This window comes from Hemicordylus capensis, chromosome 2 (assembly GCF_027244095.1).
Source record: "Hemicordylus capensis ecotype Gifberg chromosome 2, rHemCap1.1.pri, whole genome shotgun sequence".
Taxonomy (NCBI): domain Eukaryota; kingdom Metazoa; phylum Chordata; class Lepidosauria; order Squamata; family Cordylidae; genus Hemicordylus; species Hemicordylus capensis.
The window spans coordinates 369,114,686-369,134,715 of NC_069658.1; the positions used below are offsets into that span (position 1 = coordinate 369,114,686).

Sequence of the window (20,030 nt, forward strand, 5' to 3'; positions counted from 1 at the left end):
TCACCTCTATTTTGAACACTACTACATAAGCAGCTTGCATGAAATGTCAGAACTGTCCACAATAAGCAGTCTCTGTGTAGCTATAGTGGGAAGACCAGTGTCTATACATGGCTGGAGGCAGTAGAGAAATATTTGCAAAGGCAAGGTTATATTGTCTTTTTCAAAACAAAAAACTTTGGACTACATGTTTAAATTGACATTGATAACAGTGCCTTTAAGATTAACCTTATTAACATGTAGGAAAAGCTTGTTACTTGGAATGTGTGTTTCAGATCTAATGATTCAAAGTAGGGTTGATCAGCAAATCACATTCTCAGTGTGTTACAACTTGCTAGAGATTATTATGAATAAAATAATTCACTGTAACCAGGAAATAAACAGGACGAGCCCCCAGCTTGCAGTTAAAAGCAGCTTTATACCTACAGATAGTAGCATAGCCCTCCCACAATCCTTCTGTCCAGAGCAACAAATTGGGTAAGTCCCATTAGTGCCAATATGCACAGTATACATGGTTCTGTAATTAATCCCATCAAGTTAGGCAACTGGCCTCCTCCTGAATCCTCCCCATGAATGGTTGATGTGGGGGTTCCATTCCATGGGGATTTGTGGGGCTTCCATTCCATGGGGGAGCCCATGGATAGTGAATCTGCAAATAATGGGGCATTAGGACTATGGGAATCGGGAGGTTACGGTCCCAGACTGCTCAAAATGGCTGAAAATCACAGTTTTTGCCCCTGTCTCCCCCAAAAGTTCCCTACCATGCTGTATAGTAATCGAGGTCATCCAGGAGGACAAAAATGGGCTGAAAATCATGGCTTTTGCCTTTTTTTTTCAACTAAATGAACCATAACATGGTTCCCAAACACAAAATGGCAGTCAGAAATGACCCTCTGAGGTTATTTCTAGCCATCCGCAGCCCACAGATTACCCAGCTGCAGATACGCGAAACCGTGAGTGCTGGACCCGTGATTAATGAGGTCCTCCTTTATATGATTATACAAAAAAAGAGGAGAGGTTCACATGAAGTGCACTGTATCAGTGGAACATGAACTGGGCAGAGCAATTCTGTGGCTTGGCTTGGCTCCCTGCTGCTAATGCTGGCATAATATTGGCATAATGGAGTGCTTTGGTACAGATCCTGTGAGGTTCTGAGGAGACACGTGTTTGCAATATACCCTTTCTCCTTTGCTGGTAGCCCTGACTGTTGCTTCTGTGAATTGCTCCCCCCCCTTTTTTTTTTTTGCTCAAGTGTCCTTTCACCAAAGTTCCCATAGGATCATAGGAAGCTTCCTTATACCGAGTCAGTCCATTGGTCCATCTAGCTCAGTATTGTCTACACAGACTGGCAGCAGCTTCTCCAGGGTTGCCGGCAGGAGTCTCTCTCAGCCCTGTCTGCAGATGCCAGGGAGAGAATCTAAGACCATCTGCATGCAGATGCTCTTCCCAGAGCGGCTCCATCCCCTAAGGGGAATATCTTACAGTGCTCACATGTAGTCTCCCATTCAAATGCAAACCAGGTGGATCCTGCTTAGCAAAGGGGACAATTCATGCTTGCTGCCACAAAACCAGCTTTCCTCCCACGTATACTCTCTGTTCTCACAACTTGAAGCCACAATGAAATAACCCCATTCTGCTCAGGGAGGGGAAATATCTTCTTTTTATTATCCTTCTCCCCCCTCACCACCTGTGAAAAACGTTTTGAGAATGTTCCTGTTGAAAAGTGGTGGTGGTGTTACACCAGCATCAGATTTTCCAGTCTATCAGTAGACCAAAGTTATGCCCATGTAATGTGAGCATCTTGAGAATCTACCAACACACATGCACTTGATAACCATCTTATCCTTGTCCAGCCAGCATAAGTCAAGGATAGTCAACGTGTGAATCCCATGTTGTTGTTCAGGCTTTTTGCCAAGCAAAGGATGAACTTCCTCATACTGAGTCTTTCTTCAACCTAACAGAGAACCTGTGCCAAGGAGAGATCATTCGTGAACTGATTCGGAAGCAACAAGGTCCTCTCTCATGTGTCTCCATTGTCAAGGTACCTCGCATGGAATGTCACGGCAGCTGTGGAAATGGTCAGTGCTGTGTTGCCCTCCGGAGTAAAAGGCGGAAATACGTCTTCCAGTGTGTGGATGGCTCTTCCTTCACAGAAGAACTAGAGAGGCATGTGGAATGTGGCTGTGCAAAGTGTTTATAAGCAGCCTGCTCAGCCTCTTTTGCCCCTCTGTATCGACTCTGATGTGCTATGAAAAACGGGACCTATTTACTTTTAAGTGAAGAAGAGAATATTAAGTATATTGTAAAATAAGCAAAAATAGAAGTTATTTTTATTATGGAAAATGACTATTTTCATCTTTTATTATATAAAGTATCTGACCGTTTGGGGTATATGTATCATATAGTGCGTTATTTTTACTATGGTTTTTTTTTTTTAACAGTTGTAAAAAAAATATTTTGGAAAAAATGTTCCAAACGTAAACACAGGGATAAAAAAACAGAGTATAGTTGATAAGCTTTGCACGATGGCCAGATGTGAAGGTAATTCAAAGGATCTGCCACAGAAATAGTGAAACGAGCCTTGAGAGATTTGGATAGATGCACATCTCAAGAGCTGTAACTTTCAGTTGTCTTTCCTGTTCAGGCATGCTCAGTTAATATTTTTCAGCTGATAATTAAACAGCTAGTTGTGTTTGTCAATATTGTGGATCCACTTGATACCGTTGCCAAAAAAGCACACCATGATGCTGCAGCTGCTTGGACCTACACACAGATTCTGTCATGCACATATTAATGCAGTTGTAGTAGGTAGTATCAATCAATCAATATCTTTATTACGGCACTTGACCAGATTTCAGCATTATAATACAAAGTTAACATTCAATGCAGTTGGTACAGTCTATCACAGTTACATTTAGATAGAGGAAGTTTACCCAGTCATGGACATCCTTACCTAACTGATGGGGGGGGCTTTCGCCATTGCTTGATGAATCCTATATTCAATGGCACAAAATCTAGTGACACAAGAAGTAACAAATACAGTCATCTGCAATAAGATCGGTTACATAAAAGTCCATTGGTCTTCCCTGAAGGTTCTCTAACAGAGGTAAAATCAATTTGCTATGTGGAGTGCTGTAAAATTTACAATGAAGTAAAATATGAGCCAAATTATCAACTTGGTCTGATCCAAAGGAGCACTTGCACAGGTGATAGGGTATCTTTTTGTATCTCCCCTCCATCCAAGCTGATGGGACAGCATTATAACAACCTAAGGTGAGGGCGCGCCGATGGGCTGGACATGTCAGCTTGTAAAGATAGCTTGCTGTAGTTAAATTTGAGGTGACCCACCAATTCTTAATACAGTTAGGGAGTTTGCTTCTCTCTTCTTGTGATTCAATATCTAGAAGACATTGTTCTAGAATTCTATTGACTTGATCAAACCCCATAGCAATTAGAGATTCAGAAGCGAGTCCAACCATCTGGAAATTGTAGTCATATGTTTTGTCTTCTGTGTACAATTGATTCTCAAACTGTTGTGTTAATCATCAATTATTGTTACTCTCTGGCACAGCCACTTGTGCAAAAGATGAATATGAGTCACATTTTATTTTATTATTTTTAAAAAGTAACAGATGCACTACGTAACATCTACTCAATATCACAGGGGATAATCCACTTACTTGGCACATCCTCCTTTGCCCCTCCCCATATGGAGAAGCACTCTGTTCTGATAACCCACCTCCCCCTGTTGGCTCCCATCCTCTACATGCAGAGCAGTCAGTGTGAGTATGTCCGTGCATTTTCACATTCAGGAAACAGATTGAATAGTAATCACCTGTTACTAATGGTGGTAGTGATGGTGACCTCTTCACTTGTAAATCCATGTGATTTTAGGTAGCCTTAGATTGCAAAGCAAAATGTAAAGAATGCACTGAAAAACTGCCTTACCAGGCTATGACAATCCGTTTTAAAATTCCTCCGTCTTCAGCGGAGGAATATTTCACTTACTTCAAGCACTCTGCCACAGTGCCCATTAAATAAACACAACTATATTATTACTCCTTTCAGTAAGGCCTTATGTGTGGTGAGCTTGAAAACAATGTTTCAGGATGACAAATTCACATTCAAGTCCAGTCTACACTAATTGCATACTGACAAGTGTTGTGCATGAAGTTTTAACAATGTTTCACTTGCACACCGAGGAGAGGGGGTATTTTTGCCAATACCCTTCCTTCTATGGCCCTAAATGCTCCCCACAAAAATATGTCCTTGAGAGTTGGAGAAAATTCCAGGACATATTTTGGGGAGGTAATGAGGGCAGCAGAGGGAATGGAGAATCTATGAATATCACCATATGTGAATAAAGCATCCTTTAGCTTGCACAGCACTTCTCAGTATGTGATCCACTGCTTGTCCCATCTGGCAGCTCCCTGTAATAGCATCTGCTGATACACATGGCAGTGTAGAATGGCTTGTTACATGAATTGTCTCCAAACCACTGCTAGGTATTTCTCGTGACTGCTAGCAAGGGCATGGAACGTCTCCACATGATAGCAGTACAGAGGTCCACACGGCAAGCTACTCTACATATAGTTACCACATAGAACAGCCACAATAGCCCTATTCAGATGTTATTTTTTAAAAGCTGTGAGTACAGCTGTCCAAAAGTGCTCTGGATGTCCCGCCCAGCATTTCACTCAGCCATCCACCCATGTTCTTCCTGGTTACTGCAGCATTGTCGGAGGCGGCAAATGACATAATGGAAATGACAGGCATTTCTGTGATCAGCAGGCTTGGGCACCCAGACCTGCCACTCACTGAAACACCCACCATCATGGTTACTGCATTTGCCTCTTCAGACCAATGCTGCAGTAACCATGAAGAGTGACACACTGGGAGGGACTTCCAGATGATTGTACTCGCATACAGCTTTGGGATGGCTGTACTCGCATGCAGCTGTTTAAAATAAAGTCTGAACAAGGGCTAACATGGACATTGTTTCATGCAGTTTCATTGGGTGTGGGGATAATGAGTAAACCATCTTCAGAATGGAGCTTTGGAGAGCGGGGTGAAATTAAAAGTGAGACATTGCTCTTAGGAATGTAGTACTTGTTGAGTACCATAAACGCCTTCAACATGTTGTATAACCACAAAACCTATCTAGCTTATTTTCTCAGGTCCCTTTTTTGTTTCATTTGTTTTGCTTGCATGTGCGGTATAGGGCAACCTATAATTCTAAGAAGCCATCAGTGAGAAAGAGTGGAATTTTCAAAAGTGCCTAAGAGAGACTTTAGCTCTCCACATTCCAGTTTGATTCTGAGGTACTGGCAAAATCCCATGAACCTAGGATCAGACCCTTTCCAGTAGAGGACATCCATCCCTTTTTAAAAAAAAAAAAAAAGGTGGGGTAGGTGGGTGGGCGTGAATCTCACCCATTACTAGCACAGCCTCCCACCCCCCAAAGAATAGATTTTAATCATGCTACATACATCTTACCCTCTTCTACAGAATTCAGGAGTCTGAAAATGCTTAAGAGTCTTTATTCTAATTACAGTCTTTTGTTAGCCACAATAGTTTGTTCAGATTTCCTCATGGATTCTCAGGATAATTTCAGGCAGGAGGGGAACAACTGACACAATAGTCGCCTTTCAGAATAAATAGTAGTACATGGAGCCTGCAATCAGTGTAACATAAAACAATCACTAGTTACTTTGCCAAAAACTGATTGAAATAATACAGTTCAGGAGTGATGGGAAAGCAAAAGCCGCTACAGAAAGTGGGATTTGTTATTTTGAGCACAATATGTGATGCTAGTAGCAGCTGGAATTTATAATGTAGAAATGTTCTGCAGTCTGCAGAGACCAAAAGTTTGCAAAAGCAAATGCAACAACACTCTCTTATGTAAACAAGACTTTGGCACAAGCATTTTGTTTCCTAATGATTTATTCTTGTTCATGGCATTTGTTACCCAAGAAGTATTGCCTCTGTTGCAGAGAGTGGAAATCTAGCCAGAATAGACAGTTGAAATGCTACTAATGTAGCAATGTTTCAGTTCTGCAAGGCGACTGTCTTGCAGACAGCTTACTGCCAGAGAGAAAATGAGAAATGTTTGTTTAGATAGGAGCAGAGGAAAAGGGGGGGGGGTACATCTTCCACATGAATCATTTGTATTTTTTTAATTCATTGTGTTATTAGACAAGGCAAAAAAGGCCATCAGCATTCTGTAAAATAATTTCAAGGATGTTTGAAAAACTGAGAGGTGCAGCAAGAACTAGCCACAGTAGATTAAGGCTGGCCCTGTTCCATCAATACATACTTGGATTATGTGGTGACCTAGAAGAAAAGACACTTTATTTGTTTTATAGTATTGAATGGTCTATGCTGTGCTTTGTAGCAACTGGTATATAGAATCTAGTTTTCTGGGGGGTTTTGTTTTGTTTTTAAAGTGCCAAAAGGTCTATGAAGTTAGTTTTAAAAGTGTTAATTAGATCTCTCTCAACTGCCTAAATGACAGTATGGTTCAGCTACTGTAAATGGACTGCAGTAGCTTACGTTAAAAAAAATTAATATAAAGAAAGATGCTAACCCTATAAAGATTGTACATTGGCAATATGGACTGATATGAATTTTGTGTATGTTACTAGATTGTCCTATTGTGATGTAATGAATTTAAGTAAATTGTGAATTATGGACTATTATACCTCGTCCTGAGTTGCTGTACAAGTCATTTTTCTTCCTGTTTGGGTGATCCCTCCCCCCGCCCCTGTACTTTCACCTGATTCAACTGACTGAGCATCTTCCAGATATTCTTACTACAAATGCTGCCTCTTGGACTAGGACCACACAGTGAATTCACATCATGTAAAAGATTTCTGCAGCCTCTAGAGATTGATAACAGTATCAGCTGGTATGAAGTAGTTTGCCAGTTTCTGGATTTATGCAGGTGAATTCATTGAACGCTTGTGAATAAACAGGGGGAATCAAGACTTCAGCTACAAAAATATCCAGTTTACAGAGCTGACTTGAGGCCCCTCACATCAGGGTCATGTACTGCAGTTCTAAGCATATTTATTCAGAAGTTGCTCTCGTTGAGCTTGAATGGCTTTTATTTATTTATTCAATAAATTTGTATACTGCCCACTACCTAAGTCTCTAGGCAGTTTACAGCATAAAACAAAGAACAGTTAAAACATATAAAAAACAGATTAAAATATCCATAAAAATGCCAACTAACTAAAAAGCTTTGCTGAAGAGATGCATCTTCAGTTGTTTCCTAAAGGTCAACAGGGATGGAGCAGCTCTAATCTCAACAGAAAGTGCATTCCACAGTCCTGGGGCAACTACAGAGAAGGCACACCTTTAAGTCACCAACACACGAGCTGGCAGCACCCTCAGATGAACCTCCCCTGCATATATTAATAGGTGGTGGGGTTCATAACGAAGAAGGCATTACCTGAAATACCGTGGGCCCAAGGCATTAAGGACTTTATAGGTAATAAGACCAGCACTTTGTATTTTGCCCAGAAACCTACTGGTAGTCAGTGTAGCTCTTTTCAAATTGGAGTAAAATGGTCTCTATGGGATGTCCCAAAGTCCAATCTGGCAGCAGCATTCTGCACCAATTGCAGCTTCCAGAATACATACAAAGGCAGCCCCACATAGAGTGCATTGCAGAAGCCAAGCCTGGAGGTTACCAGCATGCGCACCACTATCTTAAGGTCACTCACTTCCAGGAAAGAGTGCAGTTGGTGAACCAATCGAAACTGATAAAAAGCACTCCTAGCCACTGCCTCCACCTGAAGTATCAGAGAGAGGGTTGGGAGTCTAGAAGTACTCCCAAACTGCGAACCTGTTTCTTTCGGAGTAGTGTAACCCCATCCAGAATAGGCAGATCTATCCCATTTCCCAAACTGCAGCTCATTGTTCCCAAACAATGAGCAGTTCCATCTTATCTGGATTCAGCCTCAGTTTGTTATCCCTCATCCAGCCCATTACTGCTTCAAGGCAGGCATTTAGGAAGTTATGCCATTTCCTGATGAAGCGGACATGAAGTAGATTTGGGGTGTCATCAGCGTACTGATAACGCCCTGCACCATCATCATGCATCCCCTGATGATCTCTCCCAGCAGTTTAATGTAAATGTTAAAAGCATTGGAGACAAAATTGAGCCCTGAGGGATACCATACAAAAGCTCTCAGTTTGTAGAGTAGCAGTCTCTAAGTAACACCTTCAGAAATCTTCTCGAGAGGTATGAGCAGAACCACTGCCCCCTACACCCAGTCCACGCAGGCAATCCAGAAGAATACCATCTGGATATCATATTAAGGATACTTAATCCCTAGAATATGTGTTTTGATTGCAGCCTTGATAGAGAACTTCGTATCAGACTAGTCAGCCTTGGACATCTGCACCAAAGCAAATAAATGGAGCCTTTGTACACCATTATTGTCAAAAATGGATGTGTTTCATTCTGTGTTTGGCTTATTTGATTCTAAAAATGAAATAAACTGAAGCATTTCTTTATGTTGAAAATAGTGGTTTCATATACAAAGGTACGGCTGTGCAAATCAGTAAAGGGGGATTTCCAGTGTTGGAAATCCCAGCCCACACCATCAGTAGGCATCAGAACACAGGACAAGTGCCCCGGGTAGTGCGGTGGAGGCCTTTAACTGCCCACTCAGCACTGGTGCGGGGATGGGTACACGGTGCAGTGAGTCATGGAAGCTTCCAGGGGGCAAACAAGGAGTGATGTGGGGCAGTCAGGGAAGCCTATGCAGCTGCTGGAGGGACACACGGATTTCTGGGTATGGTAGTTCCACTTAGGCTTTCTTCATGGGAAGAAGCTCTGAGTGGAACGACCATGCACAGAAGCCAATGCAGGCTTCCCAAGCAGGCTGACATCACTCCCTGCCCACCCCCGGAAGCTCCCGAGACTTGCTACAACACTCAGACAGTCACCGCACAACTCAGAGCACTATTTTTGATATCTCCTGGTGAGGGAGGTGGGATTTCCAACTTTGGAATTCCCCCTTTACTGATTTGCACTGATACAGGGAGTAGGTTTTTGACCAGCCATGGCTACCATGGGTTTTGGACTTGGTTCCCTTTTGTAAGCCAAAGTCTTTCTTTTTTTTCTTTTCTTTTTTTTTTTAAGTCTGGATATCTTCCTGAACTATTAGTGGCTGGTATTGATTTCTTGGGAAAGGGACATGACCACAGATTGGGAAGAGTGGTGTTATAAATGAACATGGTTAAAGGAGGAGAGATAGGGCTACAAGAGAGCACCAGTGCTTACCCAGCCTTTGGTCATGAGAATGGGACCCATGTCTACCACAATTGCCCAAGTGTACCTTGTATCATGCTGTTTCTCCATGAATGAGATAATGAACCAGTAGCAGATGCTAAGAAATGGGGCTTTTTGAAAACCAATGATCATGTTTGGCTATGCTGAGACTGGGCAGAAATCATTTTGAACTTAAGGCAGAATCAATGTTCAGCTGGAAGTAATTTGTATTTCTTAAAACCATTCTACAGGGACAGGATAGTGTTAGCAACCATATTTTTAATAACCTCAGCTGGGATGTTTTAAGAATCTTATGCCTAGTGTCAATTCTGACATGCAGCAAGTATGAGCTTCATCTTCCAATATCTCAGGATGGACATAGATGTCTCAGGGTCAAAATAAGCATGATGGTAGCACCCATGTTGGCTTGTTCATGTATACATCATTCACGTGTAAAATAGGGATTGAGGAGCTAACTTTAACTTCAAAAGTGATGCAATTAAATGGGGCAGTTAAATCCTTCCCCATCCACATAATGGTGCAGTGGGGAAATGACTTGACTAGCAAGCCAGAGATTGCCGGTTCAAATCCCCACTGGTATGTTTCCCAGACTATGGGAAACACCTATATTGGGCAGCAGCGATATAGGAAGATGTTGAAAGGCATCATCTCATACTGCGTGGGAGATGGCAATTGTAAACCCTTCCTGTATTCTACCAAAGAAAACCACAGGGCTGTATGGTCACCAGGAGTCGACACCAACTCGACAGCACACTTGTTGTTTTTTACTTATTAAATTCTTCCCCATCCCTCATCTTACCTCCCCGTAATCCTAAATGTTAGAACAAATTATCTCTCCAGTGACTCACCCAAGTCCTTGGTAAGTATTCTGAAATATTATCCAGTGATTCAAAGTGGGTCAGAGCTGCTGCTCACAGGGTGAATATGGGGTGATGAACATCATCAATTGACCAAGAACTCTGGATCAGAGTTCAGACAGGATCAGACTGAGCAACTTAACATTCCAGAGTGGGACAACAGTGCTGCTACTCTAAACACTCCTCTGGGACTTTCAGGATCTTAGCACTGTGCTCTTTGGGAATAGTTCAATGCCATCAAATGACGTCATTCCATTAATTTCACACTTAATGCTTGCTGCAGGGCCATCCATGAAGTGCAATTCTGTACATGTTTATTCAGAAGCTAGTCCCATTGAAATCAATACCAGTTACTGTCAAGAAAATGTGCAAAGGATTTTGCCACTGTAAACCTTTTAACATATGCTGGTTTATGCATCTGTAAAAAGCAAAGCTTTCCAAGACAAAATATATGCATATCTTTCTATGCAGTCAGCATTCTTTCAAAGAAGTTCCTTGTACTGAACATGAATTATGCTAAGGCAAAGCAGACATGGATGAAGTCACTGCTGAAACAGTAATAGTTTTAAATAATACCAGGAGAAATCTGGAACGTCTTGTGGGTAACAACTTTCAAAAGTCACATTTTCAGATGGATTTGAGATTACATCATAGGCATTTCCATCTTCAGCTAAACCTATTTAAACCCCAAATTAAAACCCTATATAAAGAGGCAGATCTTAGCTTCTATTGAAGCCATTAAGCATATGCTACATTATTTTATTTCGGTCTTCTATAGAACAGAATTTCCAGGTGTGCTGATAAAGCAAGCAAGCTTATATATAATTCTGTGTCTCAATTAGATGCAAATGTTAACGTATTGGCCTGCTGGTGAAGTCAGGTGAGGCAGAGACAGCAGATTGTCCATTGGCCACCTCTGCTGATCCACTGCCCCTCCAAACCTTTACCCAGTGGCAGCACAGCAGCTACCACTACTGCTCTCTTCCTCCTCCTCCAGAGGGGAAAGGAGGAGAAAAATGTAGGGAGGGAGTAAAGTGCCGCTCTAGCCTGGCACTTCCCCTCCCCTTCCCCTCTGGCTTTTGAAAATGTCCAAAGTGGGAGCAGAAGGACCTTAATTATGTTATGACACAGCAGAAGATGAGAGCAGTGGTGCCATGCTGCTATTAGGTGAGGTAAGGGGGTAAAGAAGCTCTGCGGGCGTGGGATGAAAGAAAAGAGGTAATCAGCAGCAGCCCCACTGGGGCAAGAGGGGGAAAGAGAAAAAGCTGGGGGCAGGGGAAGAGTGGTATACTCTGCATGCCATGAGGGAAGTAGGGCAGAGGAAAAGCAGAATCAAGGTGTCTGGGGTAGAGAGCTGGGTGGCAGTGGCTTGCTGTGCTGCCTTGGGTATTATGGAGGTTTGTGCCACCTCTGATGTTAATGCAACAAATACAAATCTAGGAACCATCCACGTCTAAGAACTAGAGGCTATAGGTCTTTCACTAACCTCTAACCAGAGAATCCTATACCGGGCTATGCTGGTCTAACATCATGCTAACATAGCTGGGATGCTGTTCCAATCCAGCATAAGACAGGAGGAGTATGGACAAGCTCATTTTATCTGATCTTAGGTGAAGTAGCAATTTGGGAAAGAGTCCCTACTGCCTCCCATTATTTACTTTGCTGTTACATGTGATCAGATAGCTCACATGGTTTCCCAGAAGGCAATATATAAACTTTTTAAAATAAATGAACTTACAATATTAAGGAAACCAAATTGCAGTTGGGACTAATGTAACAATAGCTGACATCTAGATTCATGCTGCACAGGTGAAACGGGAGGGTCATGTGACCCTCGGGGACATTTTCAGGAGACACAATGGGCTGCAGATGGAAGACTGGCAAAAATTGCCCCCAGCTCCACTCCACCGACAGTAGTGCCAGTGCTTCCTTAGTCTAGATGTCAGCCGCCAAAGAAAAGAATTTACCTCTGTTGTTTATAGAGCCATTGCATTTTCATTTTTCCATTAGTAATTCACAATCAGTTTTCAAGCATGTACTCAACATGGAATCCTGTGCATTTTTGAAATAATGTAGAAAGCACAATATGTGAATATTGCTGTTCCTAGTAATTTAATTTATTTCTATGCACATCAAAACTTTTCTCTTAATATCCCATGGCATGTGATCACTGCTATTAAATTTGCAAAAAATTTAAAGTGCGTGACAAAAAGGGTTAAAAGACAAGTGACGAGTCACTAACCAAATTCAAATGTGGCTTCAACAAACCCTGGAACTGTCCTGTTTGAGAATTCCTGGCACTCCACAGCCAGAGATGGCATAGTGACATTGGCGGTGCCTCATGTCCAAAATGTTTGGTGGGCCCATGCCTCCTGGGCTCAACTGCACCCTGGCCTCCATGACCCTGTCCACCATTGTCAGCTGTGGTGCAGTATAATGACATCATGGCCTGTTGCCTTAGTGCCAGGCTGTGATGTCATTATGCCACACTATGATGAAAGGGCAGCAAGCCACTGCAGCTGTTGCAGCCAGATAGAGCTACAGAGGCCTGTAGAAGCTAGAAGTGGGCAGGAGGGAAGGTGAAGGGGCAGGTCGCAGGCAGCGAATGGTGGGCCAGGCAGCAGGCCTGCAGCAAAGGTGTCAAATGGCTGGGCCTGAGGCAGCTTTCCCCTCACAGGGCCCAAGGCAGCCCCCCTCTCCTGTAGGGATGTGCACAAACCTGTTTGGAGGCCCTTTTACAGGCCTCCAAACAGGTTCCAGAACCGGGTGGTTCAAAGTTCAATGGTGGTGGGGGGTGGCACTTTAAGGGCAGTGGAGGGTGCACTTACCTCTCCCTCCACTTTCCCCCCACCAGCACCCAGTTTTCCTCAAGTCCTACGGGGCGGCAGCGTACTTCCCTGCCACCCCGGGCACTCACGCGCAAGCTACTTCTGGCTGAAGAGGAAACGGGGAAGCAGGGAAGTATGCTGTCGCCCCATAGGACTTGAGGAAAACCGGGCACCAGTGAGGGGAAAGTGGAGGGAGGGGTAAGTGCACCCTCCCCTGCCCTTAAAGTGCAACCCCCCGTCACCATCGAGCCACCCAGTGTAGTTCATGCACATCCCTACTCTCCTGCAGGAGCAGCCCTGAGCAGCCCGTGTTCACGGAACACAGCCACTCAGTTATAGAGCCACCCCTGGCCAGAGACCTAGAAAGACACTTCTGGAGAATACAATTTAAAGGGTTAGTGCTAACGACAAGGCAGTTACTATTCACTGGCATATGAAGAATAATTTCGCAAGTACTCCTTCAGAACTTTATTCAAAATATCCTGATTCTTCATTACAATACTGCTCAGGGTAGTTTACAAGAAATTATAGCTTTTAAAATTGGAAAGAAGCCACTTCTAACTATACAAGTGTTTTGGGTTTGTTTTTTAAGTTGCACATAATTTAAAAAACTGTCAAGATGGGGAAAGGAATATTGGTCTTACCGTGAAGGGTTCTTTTTCCCTGTAGTAGGAGATCCTCAGGATGGGTAGTGAAGTGAGCATGCTCGAGACAGAACTGGACCACGTGACTTGTTTGTTAGCGTAGCCTCCTCCATCCTAACCCCAGTTCCAGGGCTGTTGAGTGAGGTGGTATGTTGAGTGGAGAGAACTCTGTGTAAGTACTCTGTAAGCTGTAGGTAAAGAAGAAAGTGGGAAGAACTTAGACGAGAGGTTAGAGAATAAGATAGACAAGTGCAAAAAAACAACCTAGGAGTCTACTCCTTAGGGGCTGCCTCCATCCCCGATCAGGCCCATCCTCCAGTTGGCCCCATTAACCATCTGTGCATCTCTACCTCCCAAAAATACATCCGGGTGGGGCTGAGGATCTCCTACTACAGGGAAAAACGAACCCTTCATGGTAAGACCAATGTTCCTTTTCCCCCTGAGTAGGACATCCTCAGGATGGGATGTGCCCAAGCTGAAGACACTAATCCCTGGGATGGGAAGGATGTATTCAAACCCCTTGTCAAAGCACCGTGCGCTCCAAGGCTGCCTGTGCCGCTGAGTGGTCAGAACCTTATAGTGCCTAGGGGAATGGAGCAGCGGAAGGCCAGGTGGCTGCTGCCCTGCAGATCCCCGATAGTGGGATGGGCTGAAAAAGGCTGCAAAGGTAGCTGTGCTTCTGGTCGATTGCGCCATGAACCGAGTGTTGAGATCCGAGTAGGCCAGGCGAATGCATGATCTGATCCTGCCAGTCGAGGTGCCTTTAGAAACTCTGTTCCCCAAAGAGGAGAGACGGAAAAAGACAAGGAGGGTGTTGGACTTGTGAATGTGTCTGGTGCGATGAACGCCAAGCCCTGGGCCCATCAGGCTTGTGCTACAATCATTCCCCTGGCTGGACAGGGGAAAGGCAGAATGAAGGAAGAATGTCAACTCTGGATCTATGGAAGTGAGAATTAACATTTTGGGAGGGAGGTGGTGTTCAGGCCATGATGCACTGCATCTAGCTGGAAGGTGCAATATACCTTCTGTGCCAAGAGGGTACCTAGCTCAGAAACCCTTGAGCCAAGGTAATAGCTACCAGGAAGAGGGCCTTATAAGACAAGAGCCTCAGTGGACTGGTAGCAATGGGCTCGAAGGAGTCCTTTGTGAGAGCGTTTAGGAACTCAGTTGAAGTTCCAGGCAAAGAACACCTGACTAGAGAGAAGATAGGTGTGTCGCTCCCCCAAGAATTTGTATGAGAGTGGGCTCAGGTTTGGTTGATCCAAGTCAGTGAAAGAAAAAATGGCAAAACCGAGGCCAGTGAGGAGGCTTGGTGCCTCAGGGTGCTTGGTTGCAGAGGAAGGTCTAGGCTGGCCTGGAGAAAGGTGAGGACCTCAGGCACCCCTGTGGGGAGTGGATCTCTCTTTGTGAGATCAACCCTCTGCGGAAGGCGAGACAGGAGGCTTGATATATTCAGTTGGTTGATTGGTGTCTGAAGCCAGAATGGTGTCCTAGACCTGTAGTATCTTTCTTTCTTTCATTCTTTCTTTCTTTCAGACAATACATACACATAATAGTACGACCACTACATAAAAACATCCATTAACCATCCTTCCAGATATGTAAATAATTAGATGGAGGAGAATAACTAAAATTATCTTGATTTGTGAACAGAATAAAACTGACCAGATCATAAAGAAAAATCAGGATAATTAGCTTGATCTGTTCGAAGACGAATAATATGAGTCAATTTTTTCCGGATATGGTAATGTGCCACAAAGACTGGTATCAAGAAGTCAATGACATCGTTTTATGCTTCCAACGTAGTGCAATGGAAAATCCAGCCTCAGTTAACATAAAAACTACAAGATCCTTAGATGATAATGTCAAACTAACTTCCGAAAATATATGTAATAGAGGCAACTCTGTCCAAAAGCAGAACAAGAGCAGCATAAACGGAAGTATGTACCCCTATCACAACAGCCATTCCAATATAATGGGGACCAACTCTGATTGATGTGGGCTGCTCTAGAAGGGGTCAAATACCACCTGAGAGAGAGCTTAACAAAATACTCTCTAATTCAGAAAGAGGTAGAAAACACCAGCTTCCATTGGTATTCCTTTCCATAGTAAGTCGCTAATAGTTTGCTCAAGCCAACTTAAGGCCAGTTAATGGATCAGATGATTGGCTTATTAAAATCTCCTATAATCTAGAAATCAGGCCCTTAGAGTCTTCTGAAGCCTTTAATATTAATTCCACAAACATAGTCAAACTCCTATTAGCTTGCTTAACTATATCAGGATGTAAAATAGAGGAGTGAAACTGAAGAAAATTTAACCAAGAGCAATGCTTATTCATAAACTTCTCCCAAAATGGTTCTAATCAATTGGCGTATCGAAATAATAAAAATCCCTTAATCTATTGTGTGACACCTCCCAGACATCAAGTAATCGGGAGGGAGTGTCAAAAGTTAGAAATTTGGGATGACTACAAATGGTTAACAAGGAGAAATATGGGAGGGCAAAAATTTTATGCCAAATCCCCCAGATCTTAAAGGTGGTACTTAAGGTGGATTTGTAAAAGATTTAGAACTCTTAATAAATTCAAATATCAATAACTGGTTGTTGAAATTACCAAGATGTTCCTCGGGAACCTTCATCTTCACCCAGAACTTTTCCAGGTCTACTATTAACCACAAAATATCCCTAAGATGCGAGGCTTCATGGTAGGCCATTAAGTTTAGAACTCCGATACCATCCTGTTATACTTTCCTATACAATACATTATTACGAAATCTGAACCTTCTGACAGAAAAGCATCTTTGTGCCCCTTAGCCACTAAGTTCACGCACTCAGCCTCCCGGCAGAGAGCTGTACCACTGGAATTGGTGTGAAGTAGTGTTGCCTGTAAGGGTGAAAGAGAACCGGACCAACTACGGGGGACCCATTGGGCTCTCTGTGTGGAGAAGGCATAGCCTACTCCTATCCCATGTTTTGACCAAAAACTGGGTCTAAGTGGGACCAAAAGGGGTAGCTCCCACAAATGGAGCAGTAATCAAAGGAAACTTAGAATAATCGTCAGCATTTCAGGTCTTAAGCCAAGATGACCTGTATACAGCCACACCCACCACTATGGCTCGACTGTGTACAATCTAAGCTAGACTTGGCCCTAAGAGCAGCAGTCTTGGTCATTTAGTTAATGCCCTGGTGAAACCTTAGGCCGGTCGGGAGGGACCATCTTGAACAGTGCCTTGGTCCAGAGTCGAACGCTCGAGCAAGATGGGGTTGGTGGTACATATCTTGAGGGATGTGGCTGAAGGAGTCTCGGACCTTCAAGAGAAGGGAGTGTCAGCGCCTGTCGTCCTGGGGCTAGAGAGGTCCCTGTCCTATGAGTGTAGGAGACCAATTGAGCCGCCGGAAGGGACAACCTTAGGCATGGCCAAAGGTTTTGAGGGGTCCCCTGGGACTGGAAATGTTTCTTGGGGAGGTCAACCATCGGTTTGGCCGAGGCCGGGCGCTGCCACTCCGCACACATCACCCTACGAAATAGAGGGGAGAACGTAACTGTGGATGTTACCAGATCAGCTGCAGGGAAAACTTGTTAGTCAAGGGGCGAAGACGGCTCTGCAGTTTCTGATGAGGAGACAGCACTGATTGTGCACTGCACCTTAGACAGTAAAACCTTCCGAGTTCTGCTGAGGAAAAAGGTCTGGCAGAGTTAGAAATGGGTGGCATCACATCCTCCCCCTGATAATTCCCCTTCCTCCTTGTCTGGCTCCAATGGCCCAGTAGGGTCCAGAGGCAGAGATTGCAAGGAGCCCCTTTTTCTGACTGATGGTCAGGTGGTAACTGGGCTGTAGGCCTCCCCGGTCTTTGGGGAAGGGGAGGGTACAAGGTGATGCCTTTCAGGCTCTTCGTAAATCGCTGGTACCTGTATAGCTACCCGCGGGGATTTGAGCTGGCACCCTTCTGCTTGTTAATCAAGCATTTCCCTGCTGCACCACTTGAGGTGACTGGGGGGAAGGGAAAAGGGGAATGGTGCAAGTTGACCCGGTGTGAGACCGGAAGGCCGCCTTATTGTTATTATCATTACATTTATATCTCGGTCTTCCTCCAAGGAGCCCAGAGCGGTGTACTACATACTTAAATTTCTCTCTCACAACAACCCTGTGAAGTAGGCCAGGCCGAGAGAGAAGTGACTGGCCCAGAGTCACCCAGCTAGAATCATGGCTGAATGGGGATTTGAACTCTGGTCTCAGCCCTAGTCCAGCACTCTAACCACTACACCACACTGGCTCCACTGGGGAGCTTGGGCGTTAACAACTCCTGTCCCACCAGCGAGGGTGGGAAGAAGAGGGGAAGAAATCCCTGCGCCTTCTCTTGGTTTTGCATGGCAAAAAATATGGGCATACACCAACCACGCTCATACAGAGGGAAAAACCCCTGAGCCATGGGCTGGGTTCAGGCGAGGGTGGAAACAACTTGGGAGTCACGCGTGTCCCTGAGTGTAAGTGTAAGGGGTGAGGCCCCCGCAGAACTGGTAAGGGCCATGCCAGGGGAGTAGCAAGCGAGGTTGTAGGTGGCTCAATAGAAAACGTTTATATCTTACAGCGCTCAGTCTCCCATTCAAATGCAAACCAGGGTGGACCCTGCTTAGCAAAGGGGAAAAATTCATGCCTGCTGCCACAAGAACACTTTCCTCCCACTGCTCCGAAAAAACGCACGCAGCCATTGAGAATCCTGGGTGAGAAAAGGTCTTTACTTACAGCAGTGACTGCTGAGGCTGTGCGGGGAGCGTGTGAGCAATCCATCATGCAGCATGGAAGGAATGCGCGGACCAGCCAGTTCCCCCTCAAACGCTGAGGCCCCAATGGCCGGAGGATGAGATGCCAGGATAGTGCCCACCGGGCTCTGGTCGTCTCTCTCAAAGCGAAGGGGCTTGTTTGATTCAGTCTTCCACTTGGCGCCATTTGGTTGCTTTTGCTTTCCAGCTGGCCACCTGAATCAACAGGCACTCCCTTAAAAGTACGTTGTGCCCTTTCAGACGCTGGAAGGACTCACTCAGGCTGGCGCCTCTATTTCTTGGCGTCCACTGCGCCTGGACCTCTTGGAGGCTTTGGCTAAGTGCCGCCCCAAGGTCCCCGTCCCTGTTGTCTGAGCCACGGCTGCAGTCGAGGGGGAAGCTGAAGTAGTCATGCTGGACTAAGGCGCGGCAACAACAAGAGCTGAGAGAACACGTGCGCAGCTGAGAAGCCTGAGCCTCCAACGCTCTGAGAGAGCGAACTCTTGACACGCTGACCAGGACCCCTCCAAACACATGCAAATACTTTAGTAAGTAGCCAATCAAGCCGAATGCAAGCTAAAAGGATTAACTTGAGTAGGAAATCTTATCTGATTGTTTGTTTGTTTGATTGTTTGTTGGCTCCAAATAGAGGCAGCTCCCTTCCTCACCCTTGCAGAGCAAAGTGGAGAGGAAGGGGGGAGGGAAACCACCAGGCAGGCACAGACCTATGAGTTGTGACTCCTGTTTCCCTCAATAGCCAGAGGCTGGTCATTAAGGAGAATAAATAAAACAAACTGAAGAAAAGGCTTAACTGCATGAGCTCTCTCCTAAAACGTCCTATCCCGAGCAAGACAGAACTGGAACTGGGGTTAGGACGGAGGAGGCTACGCACACAAACAAGTCACGTGGTCCAGTTCTGTCTCGAGCATGCTCAGTTCACTACCCATCCTGAGGATCTCCTACTCGGGGAAAAGTGAGGTAAGGAAACACAAAATCATTAAGAAAAAAAATACAAAAATAGTTACTAACTGTTCAACATACTTGGCTGTTTAACATACTGGGCTGTTTCAGACAAGCACCCGCTGCAACACACGAGGACAGGATTGTGCCAAGCATGCGTCCATCCTGACATCACTGGAGGACATCCCAACATGCTGTTGGATTATCCAACATGCTGTTGGATAATCACGTGTGGCAGGGCATTCAACTGAATCCCTCTACACGTGCTCCCAAACCCATGGTTTTAGAGTGTATATACAGGGCACTTCAAACGAACGTTCCTCTTACATGATTAAGGGATGATCTCACATCCCGTTGGGATGTCCTCCAGTGATATCAAGACAGGCACACTCTTGCATGACCCCATCTTAATTGTTATAGAGCTTGGAGGGGAGATTTCTTTATCTACCCAGCTGTAGCGGAAGTGCACAGGTAAGGAGAGCACTGCTAATTAATATTGTCTGGAGACATAAAGTTCTAAATAAAGTAGTTTAAGAAATCCATCAGGGAGAAAGATGAGGCCTACATGCTTGGTTGCTAGCTTCATACAGGAAGAAGGGAAAGGAGAAGATGGGAATCTCTCCAGGTGAGAGAAAGAAACCTGAGACAATCAGTATATTAAAGGGAAAGTAGAGTAGA

General features: G+C 44.5%; 1 protein-coding gene and 1 long non-coding RNA gene across 7 annotated transcripts in view; one reads left to right on the forward strand and one right to left on the reverse strand.

The window, feature by feature from the left end:
- The window catches only part of SLIT3 (slit guidance ligand 3), a 731,964-nt gene extending 725,269 nt beyond the window's left edge, over nt 1-6,695 (forward strand). For all 6 annotated transcript variants that reach the window (XM_053288108.1, XM_053288109.1, XM_053288110.1 and 3 more), the window contains one exon: nt 1,959-6,695. In XM_053288108.1, the coding sequence (XP_053144083.1) occupies nt 1,959-2,197 (239 nt within the window). In that variant the 3' untranslated portion in view covers nt 2,198-6,695. The remainder of the gene's footprint in view (nt 1-1,958) is intronic.
- LOC128341698 (uncharacterized) lies at nt 5,564-12,929 on the reverse strand. The gene is made up of 3 exons (XR_008314516.1): nt 12,401-12,929; nt 12,126-12,210; nt 5,564-5,671 (listed from the first exon to the last, which is right to left on the reverse strand). It is a non-coding gene; the product is annotated as an uncharacterized LOC128341698 (long non-coding RNA).
- Between the last annotated feature and the right edge of the window lie 7,101 nt (nt 12,930-20,030).